Source organism: Xyrauchen texanus, chromosome 30 (assembly GCF_025860055.1).
Source record: "Xyrauchen texanus isolate HMW12.3.18 chromosome 30, RBS_HiC_50CHRs, whole genome shotgun sequence".
NCBI lineage: Eukaryota > Metazoa > Chordata > Actinopteri > Cypriniformes > Catostomidae > Xyrauchen > Xyrauchen texanus.
The window spans coordinates 20834094-20849988 of NC_068305.1; the positions used below are offsets into that span (position 1 = coordinate 20834094).

General features: G+C 36.2%; 1 protein-coding gene across 3 annotated transcripts; it reads left to right on the forward strand.

The window, feature by feature from the left end:
• LOC127623540 (beta-sarcoglycan-like) lies at positions 1 to 9548 on the forward strand. Of its 3 annotated transcripts, none has more exons than XM_052097918.1 (7): positions 1 to 54; positions 194 to 276; positions 1600 to 1809; positions 2441 to 2575; positions 2744 to 2935; positions 4050 to 4181; positions 6800 to 9548. In XM_052097918.1, exons 2-7 carry the CDS (start codon positions 253 to 255, stop codon positions 7007 to 7009), a joined length of 903 nt encoding a protein of 300 aa, XP_051953878.1. In that variant the 5' UTR covers positions 1 to 54; positions 194 to 252; the 3' UTR covers positions 7010 to 9548. The 3 variants fall into 3 exon arrangements, with proteins under 3 accessions (XP_051953878.1, XP_051953877.1, XP_051953879.1); XM_052097917.1 differs by having other exon boundaries at positions 3 to 54; positions 2441 to 2626; positions 6800 to 9545; XM_052097919.1 differs by lacking the exon at positions 1 to 54 and having other exon boundaries at positions 253 to 276; positions 2441 to 2626; positions 6800 to 9546.
• The last annotated feature ends 6347 nt before the right edge of the window (positions 9549 to 15895 follow it).

The window sequence follows — 15895 nt, forward strand, 5'->3', positions numbered from 1 at the left end:
ACTACTGGCTCTTTATAGCAAAGGAACAAACCATCTTACAAATTCGTGCCCTCTGTAAGTAACTCAACTTGGTCTTGAACAGAGGCCCATATTCTTTAGAGAAGCACATTTTTCAGTATAGTATGTTTAAACTTTATAATCCATATGTTTCGTTATTTGTGATTATTGTTGTGATAACGGTGTTCCCGCACAGTGGTTCGCTCCTCGGGTTGTGTGAAGCTGTCAAAGGCCGGACTGTGATCGGGGAGAGGGATGGTCAACATGGCGTCGGAGCAGGTCTGTTTTGAATGTGAATCCGTTCCGTCAATCCATTCTTAGCGTCAAAGCGCTTCATATGTAATAACGAAAAACTGCAACTTTGTGACGATATCTTTGGCATGTTTGAGAATACTAAGGAATTTTTCTGCGTGATTTAAGGGAAAAATTACTCATTATTGCAGGGTTAATTTGCCTCTATATTTACTGTTGTTTGAAAAGATATACTTAATTGCGATACATTAGTAGGCCTATTTCAAATAAAATTAAAAAGTATTTTCTGCGTTAATACGTATGCCCTCATTTATTGCACAGGAAGGAGTGCGTGTCATTTATTTTTAGGCACACATGAAGACAGCAGGACTCGTGTATCACACACGTACAGTCTTGAGACAGCAACACGGGGTTTCTTATTTAGCTATTAATAATAGTATGAATGTGTGTCTACTGTTAATTCATTATTAAAGAAGATACATGTGGTTGTGAAAACATCTGTAGAAATAGGGATACATTTGCGGCAGACTGAAGTGAGAAATAGGCTACATGTGCCACTTAATACATTTAAAGAAATCATTGTATTCTCATCACATGTAGTTATTTGAAAATTCCTTGATGAGACATGAAATGACATGATTTTAAAATTAGTAGACTGACACTGTCAGAATGACTGAGCGCTATACCTTCACTTTGGAAAACATGTCTTCTAAATGAATGCATGTAAACGTAATCCCAAATTAAATACCCTCCAATAGCAGCTAGAAATATATTGGCTTAAATACTACACACTTAAAATAAACAGTGGCCTCAAAAATTACTTGGACACTTACAAATGTATGCTTGTCATTGCAATAGATGTTTTTTTTTTAAGAAAGATAGCACAAGCACATTTTTCAAGGAAAAAATAATATAAATAAGTACATTTAAGTTGTGTGTATATATATATATATATATATATATATATATATATATATATGTATGTATGTATGTATGTGTGTGTATATATTTATGAAATATGTCCATAATGTGTAAAATGTACACCTGTGAACTTGAGGGGAATATATATGTATATATATTTCATTAAAATAATATAATGTTATATATAATAATAACAATATATTTTAAATGTGGCTTAAATATTTATTAGGAGCTCCATAATACATAACGCATACTGGTATTATTGGACATTACACCTAACCACACAACTCAATACTGACAGTAGGCAACTAAAACCACAGGTAAAGGTTTTGAGGGTGCTTCTTGTTGGTGTATGGCAGGCCTCTTATGCACTGTCCTAACATATAATAATTGTAATATTGAAATCTTCCTTTTTCCTTATTTCCACAGGAAATCTCAAATGCACCAGTGAAGAAGTCCATGAGGGAGAAAGCTATTGAGCGTAGGACAATAAATAAAGAGCACAACAGTAATTTTAAGGCTGGATATGTTCCTATTGAGGAGGAGAGGCTCCACAAGACAGGATTGAGGGGTCGCAAGGGCATTATTGCTATTGGCATAATCATCCTACTTTTTCTGCTTGCTCTTATCAACCTCATTGTGAGTTTATTGATTGTTTGTTGTGCCTGTGATGTGAATATATGATACTGTAAGTTAGAATTTGTCTTTTTACATAATGAGTTTCACACATCTCTACTATTCACTTTACATATACTATACAGAGACACACACACAGTGTGTTCCAAAAGTCTGAGACCACATTGAGTATCCATAGTTTTTTCATCTAATCTTGCAAATAAACTTAAAGTTTTGGATTTTGAAAAATTTACAACAGGTCACTAATAAAATGTAAGCAAATTTGAGACATTGACCTTGTTAACTTTCATTGCTTCCATTGAAGCTCACAAGATGCTCTTTGAAACATTCTCAAATAATCTGGGGATACCATATATCATCAGGTTTTGTCTTGTCAAGTTCATGCAAGCTCAAGTGAATGCTGTCACTAAAGCTAAAAGGGAACATGGCAAATAGTCAGAAATTCTCACATTTATTGAGTCAACTTTTTTCTCTAATGATTATGCTAATATAATTTGTAATGAAAAATGTTGCATTAAATTAGAGAAGTGTAAAATAAATCACTTTGATTGGTGGACTCACAATATATTTTTACGTGCTGTAGCTCATTGTAAACATGGTAAATAGGAATGTTCTCTCCCTCCGTCTTTTAAAGATAACGCTGGTGATATGGACAGTGATACGGATAGGTCCTGGAGGTTGTGAAAGTATGGAGTTTCATGAGAGTGGGCTGCTACGCTTCAAACAGAAGACTGACATGGGAGTAGTCCACCCACTGCACAAGAGCACGGTGGGCGGCAGGAAGGCTCAGGACCTTATCATCACAGGCAACAGTAATCCAGTCAGTTAACATAGTGTCCGACTCTGGCTGTATGTTGAACATTATTGATAAATCTTTATTGTCTGTGTGATTGTGAGACAAAATGTATTGATTTTGACTATTTTGTGTGAGTTACAGGTGGTGTTCCAGCAGGGCAACACAAAGCTGAGCGTTGCGGAAGATAAGACCTCTATTGTTAGTGACTTGGGCATCTCATTCACTGACCCCCGCACTCAGACCACTTTCTTCAGCACAGATTTTGACAATCATGAGTTCCACCTGCCCAAAGATGTCAAAGTTCTCAACGTGAAGAAAGCTTCTACTGAGAGGGTGAGTGTTTCCACCCAACCTCGAGGGTGTGCTAGACAAACCATATCTAAGCAATATTGTGAGGTTGATTTTGTTTTTATATACAAGTTCAATAAACAAAAGGTTACAATTGAGTAACTTGCATTTAGACAAAATATAGCCAGTTAGTTTGTTAATTTCTGTTCCGCCATGAAAAGCAGTTCCAAACAAAGTCAAACCAGGATCAACCATTGAATGTCGCAGAGCAACATATAAACTGGCAGCCTGTCTGAAATGCTACAAACACAGATAAATGGAGTGATAAAAACAGTAAAGGGTCCAAGCATTCTTGGAACGCCACCAATTTGATTAGAAGACCTGTTCTAACCGTTATATTATCATTATCTTAATCCTTGTTTATGCTTTCGGCTGGCACCGCAGTGCCCTGCTCACACTGCTTTCATCGTCCCAAGGCATATAATTTTGATGCGCATCGTGGTTGCACTCTTCGAATTGCATGCTTCCAATCTGATTGAAGAACTGTGCGTGCACCGCGCAAAAAGTAAAAAACAAAAATTGCCATGTGCAGGACCATGCGAAACAGAGCTTTGCTGTGGCCAGGCAGCTGCCATGATAATGTCACTTTGTGTTTGCAAACCCTTGCGAATAAGCACTGTGTATAAGCCAGGCTTCATATAGGCCAAAATCGGAATAATTTAGTAGAATACTACAGCGCTGCACATAAAGTGAGTAGCTTTATGAAGTAATGTTACCTAATCACTGTGATAGGGCGGAGTGCGGGGCTGGGTCGTGATGCTACACACCTGGCCCCTAATCAGGCTAATCAAGCCTCAGAGAGGGGTAAATGCCGACTGGACACTACAGTGGGACAGAGAGAGAGAATTATGGGCAGCTGTCCTGTATTTGTTTGTGTGTGTCTTTTTATTTGATTAAATATTATTTATATTGTTAAGCCGGTTCTCGCCTCCTCCTTTCCATTAACCCCCTTACACCTTACTTATTGCAAAACTCTCAACATCAATGTTGACTCAAATGTCAGAACAAATCTTACAGTCTTGATATATTTGATATGTTCTTTTGATTAGATGCATAAAAGAGGTCTGTTTGTATAGTGACTCAGTGCCATCTTTTGCAGATCACCAGCAATGCATCCTCTGACCTCACTATCAAAGGAGATGGTAAAGCCATTATTCGTGGCAATGAGGGAGTGTACATCATGGGCAAAACTGTAGAGTTCAGCATGGGTGGGGACATTGAGCTGAAAGCCGTAAGTAGTTAAAAAGGTTAATGACTCATTAGCCTGATAACTGATAGGTCATTAGGGTAGTGTGAATGCATAAAGTATTTCTTCATTTTATTTCAAATAACCTATACACTGGTGGCCAAAAGTTTGGAATAATGTACAGATTTTGCTGTTTCGAAAGGGAATTGGTACTTTAAAAAAGTTTAATCAAGCATTCAACTGATCACAAAGTATAGTCAGGACACCACTGATGTTGAAAACAGCACCTTCACTATTTGAAAAAAGTAATTTTTTATAAAATCTAGACAGCAGCCATCACTCCAACACCTTATCTTAAAGTAATCATGCTAAATTGCTAATTTGGTACTAGAAAATCACTTGCCATTATATCTATCACAACTGAAAGCTATTTGGTTTGTTGAATGAAGCTTAACATTGTCTTTGTGTTTGTTTTTGAGTTGCCGCAGTATGCAATAGACTGACATGTCTTAAGGTCATTAGTAGGTCAATAATGGCAAAAAAGAAACAGCTTTCTCTAGAAACTCATCAGTCAATCATTTTTTTGAGGAATGAAGATTATATAATGCTTGAAATTGCCAAAAAACGGAAGATGTCATACAAAGGTGTACACTACAGTCTACACACAAGACAAAGGACAACTGGCTCTAATAAGGACAGGAAGAGATGTGGAAGACCAGATGTACACATAAACAAGAGGATAAGTACATCAGTGTATCTAGTTGGTGAAATAGACGCCTCACATGTCCTCAGCTGACAGCTTCAGTGAATTCTACCCGCTCAACACCAGTTTCATGTACAACATTAAAGAGAAGATTGAGGGGTGCAGGTCTTATGGGCAGAATTTCAAAGAAAAAGCCACTTTTGAAACAGAAAAACAAAAAGAAAAGGTTAGAGTGGGCAAAGAAACACAGACATTGAACAACAGATAATTAGAAAAGTGTGTTATGGATCTTAACCCCATTGAACCTTTGTGGTATCAGCTAAGGTTCAATGGACAGTAAGGTGCGTAAGAAGTGCCCAACAAGACCGCCACATCTATGGCAAGTGCTACAGGAAGTGTGGGGTGAAATGTCACCTGAGTGTCTGGACAAACTGACAGCTAGAATAACAAGGATCTGCAAAGCTGTCATTGCTGCACGTGGAGGAATTTTTGATGAGAACACTTTGTAGTTTTTTCTCAAATTGTAATATTAATTTTTCACATTACTAATGTCCTGACTATACATTGTGATCAGTTGAATGCCACTTTGGTGAATAAAACTACCATTTTCTTTCCATAAGAGCAAAATCTGTACATTATCCAAACTTTTGGCTGCCAGTGTGTATATACACTCAGCTAAAGGATTATTAGGAACACCTGTTCAATTTCTCATTAATGCAATTATCTAATCAACTTTATCCAAATTATCCAATCTAATCAATCACATGGCAGTTGCTTCAATGCATTTAGGGGTGTGGTCCTGGTCAAGACAATCTCCTGAACTCCAAACTGAATGTCAGAATGGGAAAGAAAGGTGATTTAAGCAATTTTGAGCGTGGCATGGTTGTTGGTGCCAGACGGGCCGGTCTGAGTATTTCACAATCTGCTCAGTTACTGGGATTTTCACGCACAACCATTTCTAGGGTTTACAAAGAATGGTGTGAAAAGGAAAAACAACCAGTATGCGGCAGTCCTGTGGGCTGAAAATGCCTTGTTGATGCTAGAGGTCAGAGGAGAATGGGCCGACTGATTCAAGCTGATAGAAGAGCAACTTTGCCTGAAATAACCACTCGTTACAACCGAGGTATGCAGCAAAGCATTTGTGAAGCCACAACATGCACAACCTTGAGGCGGATGGGCTACAACAGCAGAAGACCCCACCGGGTACCACTCATCTCCACTAAAAATAGGAAAAAGAGGCTACAATTTGCAAGAGCTCACCAAAATTGGACAGTTGAAGACTGGAAAAATGTTGCCTGGTCTGATGAGTCTCGATTTCTGTTGAGACATTCAGATGGTCGAGTCAGAATTTGGCGTAAACAGAATGAGAACATGGATCCATCATGCCTTGTTACCACTGTGCAGGCTGGTGGTGGTGGTGTAATGGTGTGGGGGATGTTTTCTTGGCACACTTTAGGCCCCTTAGTGCCAATTGGGCATCGTTTAAATGTCACGGCCTACCTGAGCATTGTTTCTGACCATGTCCATCCCTTTATGGCCACCATGTACCCATCCTCTGATGGCTACTTCCAGCAGGATAATGCACCATGTCACAAAGCTCGGATCATTTCAAATTGGTTTCTTGAACATGACAGTGAGTTCACTGTATTAAATGGCCCCCACAGTCACCAGATCTCAACCCAATAGAGCATCTTAGGGATGTGGTGGAACGGGAACTTCGTGCCCTGGATGTGCATCCCACAAATCTCCATCAACTGCAAGATGCTATCTCATCAATATGGGCCAACATTTCTAAAGAATGCTTTCAGCACCTTGTTGAATCAATGCCACGTAGAATTAAGGCAGTTCTGAAGGCTAAAGGGGGTCAAACACAGTATTAGTATGGTGTTCCTAATAATCCTTTAGGTGAGTGTGTGTATATATATATAATGTATATTTTGTTTGTCTTTTTTGTGTCCAGGAAAACAGCATAATTCTGAATGGCTCAGTGATGTTCAGTCCGTCGCATATACCAAACTCCTCTCTTGGGGTAGATCTGTACTTCAATGAAGGTCTGGAGAGGTATAAACTTTGCATGTGTGCAGATGGGACCCTGTTCAGAGTGCAGGTCAAATACTCCAACATGGGCTGCCAAACCTCCGACAACCCTTGTGGAGCAGCACACCTATAGAAGAGACAGGAATACCACAGAAAGATACATACCCATGCTAGAGTGAACTGCCAAAAGCTACAAAGAAGGTAATTTTTTGGTATATGCATTTACACCTACCATTATCCTCAGAGAAAAACTGGACAAAAGTTATAAAATTAGTGTGAACTAGAAATATATGCCTAAATCGTAAATCGCCTCACACTACCACATACCAAGACAGTTTCTACTATACACCCACTTACTTTATTGGAGGTCCCAGAAACACACACAGGCACACCTCTTCAATGATAATCACTCCGTTATAACCATAAAACCGGCCCAGCACAAACAGTCCAGTTTTCTTTTATGTAATAGCTTGGCCGAGCGTTCCCTTTGCATTATCATTGGCTCATTTCAGTGTTTTACAGCCTTGGAGCTTCCAACTTTCACCCTTCACTGTATGTGCTTTTATATATTGTATCACAGCAGAGTAATTTAGGAATTTAGGTAACCAGTATTTTTCTGAGCAGTATTTCTACACACTTGTTTGAACCCTTCCTGTCATTAATAACCATCAAATGAGCAGATAGGAATGTTGTTTGATTGGTGTAGAGGTTTGAACAGTTTGCCGCTTGTGTCGATGCTATTGTCCTGCACCGTATTGGAATATTCAAACCTGTCCTGTTTGAATTTCTTTTCTTTTTTTGTAAATGTAGTTGCATATACAGTGCTCTGTATGTGGGCAGCTTAGAATTATCTAGGTCCTGTCGGAATCTGTGCGACAGGACCTAGATTTTACATTGGGCATAAAGTGGCAACCCTACAAAGTATCAAAATTTTTTATTGAACAAAAGTAAAAAAAATAAATAAAAAAAACGTCTTCCTTCTATTCAACCTTGAATTTACATTTTGAAAAAAAAAATAAATAAATATTCATATATTTATATATTAATGTATTTCTAAAGTATAGCCATAAGACATAAATGTTACACATGTTAACATGATTTTAGTGTGATAAAATGGCTTATTGACCTTATCTGTGTAAAGGTATGTACAAAATTACAACTGCATTGCCATGACGATGTAACAACTGTAAAGACTGTAATACATTTTTATCACACTTGAATCAAGTAGAACATGTTAACATTTATAATGTTTACGTTTTGTGGCGATATTTTTGAAACTGTGTATTTTAACAAACATTACTTGACCATTCACTGTAAGTGCCTTACTGTGATTTATTTTAATTTTTTTAATAATCAAGGAATGGGTTGTTTTTTATTTTTATTTTTTCCTGTGGTAATCAACATTAGGCTACAAATGCTGTAGATTGAGCATTATTTGTACTGAACACAGAACATTCCCTTGATCTAACCCTTAAAATTACTTAAAATAATATTTTTCACTTAAATATAGCCAGTTCATTCTTTTTAGGTTAAGGCTTTTTTTTCCCCAGTTAACATTATCACTTTAAAGTTAACAAAAACAAAATGTCTTTAAAATTCAGCCCTATATAAATAAAATAATATATATATATATATATTAATGTGACACTGTACTTTAGGGTGAATAGGACAACTGCCTTTTTAGAAAGTATTACATTGTGCTTATAGTGAATTTTGTTTTGCAACCCACCTGTCTAGGTATTGTGGTTTTCAGAGACTTTTGGAGGGGATTATAAATGGGCTAAATTATGAAATGGCTCATTTGTCATTAAGAGTTTTTTTCAGTGTTGTGTATGTGTATATGTAACTTCATGAAACAGTAGATAGTTATACATTACTTTTGGCACATCATTTCATGGCTTGTATTATAGTGCCAAGTTACTGTTACCTTATCAGAGTGCCATGGATTAATGAGAAATTATTATCGTTATTGTCTAATAACATGTTCAGAGGTGTATAACGAGCATATCTTGTAATAGGATAAAAACAGGAAATATAGATGAGATATGTTTATATTAGTGTGATATTGTGTAACCTTTACTTGTCCTGATTCATCTGGGTACATATGTGGTATTTCTTTTTTGTCTGTTCAATTATTTATTTATTAAAAACATTTTCAGAACAGAGTATTGTTGTGGTGTTCCAACTTAATCATAAAAAAAAATCACCTGTGCTTTAGAGACAATTGTGGCTTTCTTTTAAACTCTGCAATGGAGAAGTCTTGTGTGGAACTGTTCTGAATGCATCTGATCTCTAATATGTTCAAATGGTTTAAACTCTTTCAGAAAGCCCCTGTATTGTCAGAAGTGTTTGTCACAACTCTTGTTTTGAATGAGAGAAAAATAAGGATTTCATATTGCAATTGTTAATAAAGAGAAATGCAGATTTTGTTTGAAAATGTATGTGTATTGTGATTGCTTTGACTGTCGGATTTTTTAATATAACAAATATTAAGCATTGTTTTGCCACAGCTCAGTGGCCATGTGATATAATTTGCAATGATATTAATTTGCTTGTCAATTATTGAGTGAATTAAATTATTAGTTGTCAACTGAAATAATTTCAAGAGCAAGGCATATTAATGTAATTCTTTATTCTTCTCATTTAGTCAACAATACAATTAACTCCAATATTTGTATATTTTAGTAAATAAATACATATTTATTTATATGAAAATGTCCTTCATTGTCATTAAAATGCTTGGGAGGGAACAAACATGGGTAAGACATTAACTGAGACAAGTGAGTAATTGTGGAATGATTGCTCGCTGTGTTTGTGTGTGTCTCAGGTGTCATAACACTTTTCAGACTTTGATCTTAGGGAAGTCGGAGTAAAAGTCAAAGAATTTGTCAGTCACTTTCAGTGTATTGTTGGTAATTATCCAGAGCGAAATTGGCTGAGTGGAGCATTGCTGCCATAGAAAGGTTAGTTTTGAACAAATACTTCATCTACAATGATTCTTGACATATTTTTCATGCTGTGTATCTGTCAAACTTATTTAAACTATTAACTTAAAATTCCTCTTGGGCTAAGGCAAGTAAAGAATTGTTTAATCATTTTGATCTATATGTGTGTAACATTGATTCTATGGTGCAATCTAAATAATGTATTTCTCAGGAATTGTTCAGTTAAGTCATTAATATCTTTGTGCATGCCTATATACTGACTACGCCATAATATTTTGTCTTTATGCACAGCATCAACATTGTCATTTTAAGACTTCCATTGTCTCTTGTTGTGTTCAGGGCTGACTATAATGTTAGCATACAACTCAGTGCTTGGTGTGGCCGTGTTGCTTCTCCACTTGTGGGGCGCATACACCTTCCCCACATCCAATGCCTGTCCTGTTCCCTGCCTGTGCCAGGAAGTTCCCCTCCTTAACTGTTCTTCTCTGGGCATGACCCGGGCTCCCACACGCATTCCAGCAACTGCAGTTTCCTTGAACATTTCCAATAATGCCCTGCGTTCATTGACTTCTCTCAGTTCTGGTCATGTGAAATTGAAGGGACTCCTGCACCTCTATGTGGGAAGTAATGCTTTGCAGAGTCTGTCTCTTTTTTCAAGGAAGGAACGATTAGGTACTAGGACCCTGTCAAGTGGAGAGAAAGAATGTACGTCCTGGGCTCCTGACCTTCAGTTACTGTCTGCTGAAAGAAACCATCTAAAAAATCTACCAAGGGGTATGTGTACAAGCAGTATTTCAGTACATATACTAACATGTTACAATTAGTAATGAGTATGCTACAATGTAAACAATGGGAACCTGCAATTGTTACCTTAAAAGAATATTCCATGCTCAATCAACAGTATTTGTGGCTAATGTTGATTACCAAAAATACTATTTTAAGTCATTCCTCATTTATTTTAAGAGCAAAAAGCATGGTTACAGTAAGGTACTTGCAATGCAAGCAAATTGATCCAGATGATAAACATTCAAATACTCACTGATTACTAAAGTATAGCCATAAGACATACATGTTCCACATGTTAACATGATTTTAGTGTGATAAAATTGCTTATTGACCTTATCTGTGTAAAGTTATGTATTGCATTGCCATGACGATGTAACAACTGTAAACACTGTAATACATTTTTATCACACTCGAATCAAGTAGAACATGTTAACATTTATAATGTTCACGTTTTGTGGCGATATTTTTGAAACTGTGTATTTTAACAAACATTACTTGACCATTCACTTTCATTTTAAGTGCCTTACTGTGATTTATTTGAATTTTTTTAATAATCAAGAGATGGGTTGATTTTTACATTTTTTCCTGTGGTAATCAACATTAGGCTACAAATGCTGTAGATTGAGCATTATTTGTACTGAACACAGAACATTCCCTTGATCTAACCCTTAAAATAATATTTTTCACTTAAATAAAGCCAGTTCATTTAGACGTTACCACAACAAAGACCACTTTTTAGGTTAAGGCTTTTTTTTTCCAGTTAATATTCTCACTTTAAAAAGCAGTATTTCTGTCCATTAAACATCCTGAAAAAATGTATATTCAAATAATACAGGAAATCAATGCAGTTTTATTACTGTCAAACTCGACTTAGCATACTTAAGAATCCTTAAAGTTTATTAATCATTCATTCATTCATTTCTTTTAAATAATAATTACCTCTGCAAACGTCTGAGGTGGCTCCAGCTAATACTAATATACAAAATGGAATCCATTCTAAATATCTCTCTACTCTCGCATTTTTGTGAATCACAAACCTCTCTCTCACACACATGCTTAAACTCAGAACCCACACACACACACACACACACACTCTCTCTCCACCCTGTCGTAAAAGACTGTATCATCAGTAAACTTTGCCCTGTGCGATTATGGGCTGTTCTGCAATGTTACATTCCATTTAAACCAGTCAGAGGATCCACCCTCATGAAGTTAAAAAATCACCTGTGATGGGTATGGGCGCTGGCATTCCAGTGCCTCATAACGGGCTTTAAAAGGGTAATAATGGTCTAAAACACATTTAAGAGTTGTTTATTATGGCCTTTTATTTTGACCAACATACAAATAAGTGCTTTCATTGGTTTGTCCAAAGATGTATTACAGTACACATGGTAAAAAGTGGTAACCTGCAACTGTTATTTTAAGGAGCTATTTCAAATTGATCTACCCCTTAAAATTATTTTGTTGGTGTAACCTAATGTATTCTGGTTCATTCAGTGATTTTAAATAATATTTTGGTTTTAATCAAACCAATTTAGATGTTAACACATAAAGCAAATTTTAGATTAACATTTGTTTCAGTACTTGGTTGTAGGCTACAGTGTGCTTTAACTGCTTTAATTCCATTTAACCAATCTTCCCTTTCTGTTTGAATTTAATAGAAACACTACAAAACATTTTGTTACAATCATCCAGCATTGGAGATTCAAATAAAAGGTCTTAAGAAATGTTAGAATTTGGGGACCACATGGCAAATTTAAACAATCTTTCAAACACTAGATTTTGAATATTGTATTATGAGATTAAAGAATAGGATAAATTTCCCCCAATTGGCCCTTCTCAATCATGACCTAATAATCCGAATTGATTAATTGGCTCTATAACTCTACTCTCTCCTCTCCACCACTTGCTAATGTGTGGTGGGTGTTCTGGCGCACTATGGCTGCCATTGCACCATACAGGTGGATGCTGCACACTGGTGGTGGTTGAGGAGATTCCCCCTATACTATGTAGTGCTTTGAGTGCCTAGAAAAGTGCTATATAAATGTAAGGAATTATTATTGATTTTAAACCAGCGTTTCAGAAATGGGTATTTTAAAGAATTAATAATGTTCAATTTTATTATAATTAATTGGAATTCTGGTCCAAGATATCAATCAAATCGTAACTGTTGATAGAAAGCTTAACGCTAGGGCATTTTCTGGAGGATTTTAATGTTTTAGGAGTGAGTGAAGTGTCTGCTTTTAACTGCTCTTTTGTTTAAGGTTTAGAGGGACTAGAGCCCCTTTAGATTGTGTTCCCTAAACGTTTAAAGTATCTAAGTATCCAATCCATGAGCCTTCAGGCAGCCTTTGAGCACTGCAAGTTAGAAAAGATGATGGTGTCTCAGTGTCTTTCAGCTCCTTATAATTCAGGGCACAGCTTCTCTGTGTCTCTCTGATAAACTCCTGTCCAGCAGTCTCTAAAGTCTCAGCTCAGCAGTCAACATGTTTCTTAAAATAGATGTCTCTGTCTCTCTTCCCTGACAGGCATAACACAGCCTTTACTGTCAGTCTTATGGCACAAGCCTTCCACTCTGAATGACAAGCATTTTGGATGTACTGGTTTTGCACACATCTAAATCTTTATAAATAAAATGTAGGTATAATTAGTCCTAATATTATTATTTGATCAACAACATTTCTAGTTCATGATGATGACATGAATGAAATCAAGCATTGTTGTTGCAAGAGGGTAGATATCATATAATTTTGTGAAATTTTATGAAATTTCAAGCAGTTTTAGAAGTGTCCTGCTGCGATGCAACATGCTATAATTCATCTTAAAGTATTTTAAACAATTTCTTTCCCAGTTGATATATAATTATTACACATGCAGTATTTATTACCTCATATTAGTTCAATACATAAATACATTGCATACAGTATTTTACCTTTAAAAATGAATGTGACCTTTGAAAATGAGTGAAGGCACAAAAGTTTATTAAAAATAAAGAAATTTATATGGTGAAAATATAGGATCTAATACACCTTAACTAATAAATATTTGTACAATTTTAACTTAAAAATAAGTTAATGGAAAATACCCAAGAACTTTCCTGGCTAGAACAATTGGAGATTTACATGGTACTCTTTAACTGTGCAGTAGTGTCCAGTACTATGTTAGGTGTTACTATTGTGTAACCCTACTAGGTACTGCTGAAATGTAAGTCTGAGTGCAGGGAAACACTTGACTTGTGTGGGACAATCATCACACAGAGCCGTGCCCTCTAACAATTAAATGCACTTGTAGGTTTATCTTTCTGCTTTGTGAGGCCCTCTAAAAAGACATCTTATCAGACAATCTGATAACTCCCATCCCATTTCAAAGTTTCTTTTCAGCCATTCATTGTTTTGTTTTTTTAATGCATTATCTTATTTTGGAGTTTAGCCAAGTGTACAACATACATATAAACATTATATCTAGGCCATATACAGTAGGTATTATGACATTATCTGGGCATTATGACACAAACTAATTACAAAATATGTCTGACTTTGCAACCTAATTAAACAATGTATACAACTACCTGACCACCAAAGTGTGCATTGATATTTTACTAGATAGTCAATAAGTGTATGGTTGTTAATCATTCCATTGTATTTTTACTTCATTAATATTCCTCCTTCAGGCCTGAGTTGTGTGAAGTCTCTGCAGATTCTTCAGCTGTCTTACAACCAGATATCTGAGCTAGTCCCTGCTAACCTCGCCAACTGCACTCATCTAAAAGAGCTGTATCTCCAGCATAACCGTATCACAAGCATTCACCCACGTGCCTTTATAGACATAAAACATCTCAAGGTAAAGCCACTTCAAAACTGTTACACATATTTAAGTTTAACCTTAATATCCATCTCATGGTATTGTCCTATTTTCCATGAGTAAATCATTATGAGCTAGAAGTAATTTGATAAAGATTTTTTGGAGTGTTTTCCTCCTAGCGGGATATTATAATTAGACCAGGGTCTTGCCATTTCTCAGTAGAAAAGAACATATAACCCGGTCTGATCAAACAAGCTCAAGTTAAGCATACATACATTTTTTCCCCAAAATGCTGCATATATAGAACTAGCCCTCTAAATCAATAAATACATATTTTTTTAGTAATGCACACATGCATTCATACACCTTTGTGAAAAGAAAAAACATGCAATTTACACAATACTGGGGTTATGAAATGGCTGGAAGAAGCAGAAACAGGGCAAAAGAGAAAACAAACTACAGTGATTAATAATGTCATTATGTAGATTGAAACTGCTATTATTGGTCATTTATACTTAATGGTGTATGGAGGATTATAATAAGTGGACACGGCAAAACTGTTTTCCAAATCTCTCTTTGACAGTCTATAATTCGTTTTCATTTTAGATTCTGTAGTTATGACATATATTAAAACATCTAAACAAGTTAAAACATCTAAACTAAAGCTAAACTTTATTCTTGAGCAAACTTCTAACATTATCTTTGACTTACCATTCCATTCAGGTCCTTGATCTGAGCTATAACCTGCTGGCCACCATACCTGTCCCTGCCTACCAGTCTTTGCGGAACCTGAATGCCTTGGTGGATGTCTCCTTCAACAAATGGATGTGTGACTGCAATTTACAGACCTTAAGGAGATGGATAGGCTTTGATGTGGTTGAGGCTTCTTGGCAAGTGGTGTGTGCTTATCCACCACAACATGCTGGAAAAGATCTGCTTCATCTGAAGGACTCGGATCTCACTTGTCCAACACTCGAATACAGCACATCTGCTCACTATCAGACTATGATTGTTGACGAAGGGATGCAAATATTAATTTCCTGCAGTAATGGCAGTCAAGGTGTTACTTCTACCTCTATGTATTCAATGACTCTTAAAAGGACAGTTGACCTAAAAATGAAATTGATGCCATTATTTTATCAAACGTATGGTGTTACAAATATTGTCAGACTTTTCATTTTTGGGTCAACTATCACTTTAAGTATACAACCACGCTTTATTTTTTTATTTATTTATGCAAAACCTGTGCAAACAATTTAAACTCTGGTTGACATTTGGTCATAAATTCCCTATTGTTATTTTGCTTTTTTTTTGCCAGATTACATGCAGTTTCATTGGTCCACTCCACTTGGTCAAGTAACGGATAACCAACCAGGGCTTCTAATTAAAGACATCACAGAGGAGCATGCAGGACTTTACGTATGTGTTCCGGGTCTCCAAAGGAAGCACATATTAGTTTTTGATCTACATGTCTACAAAAAAGGCAG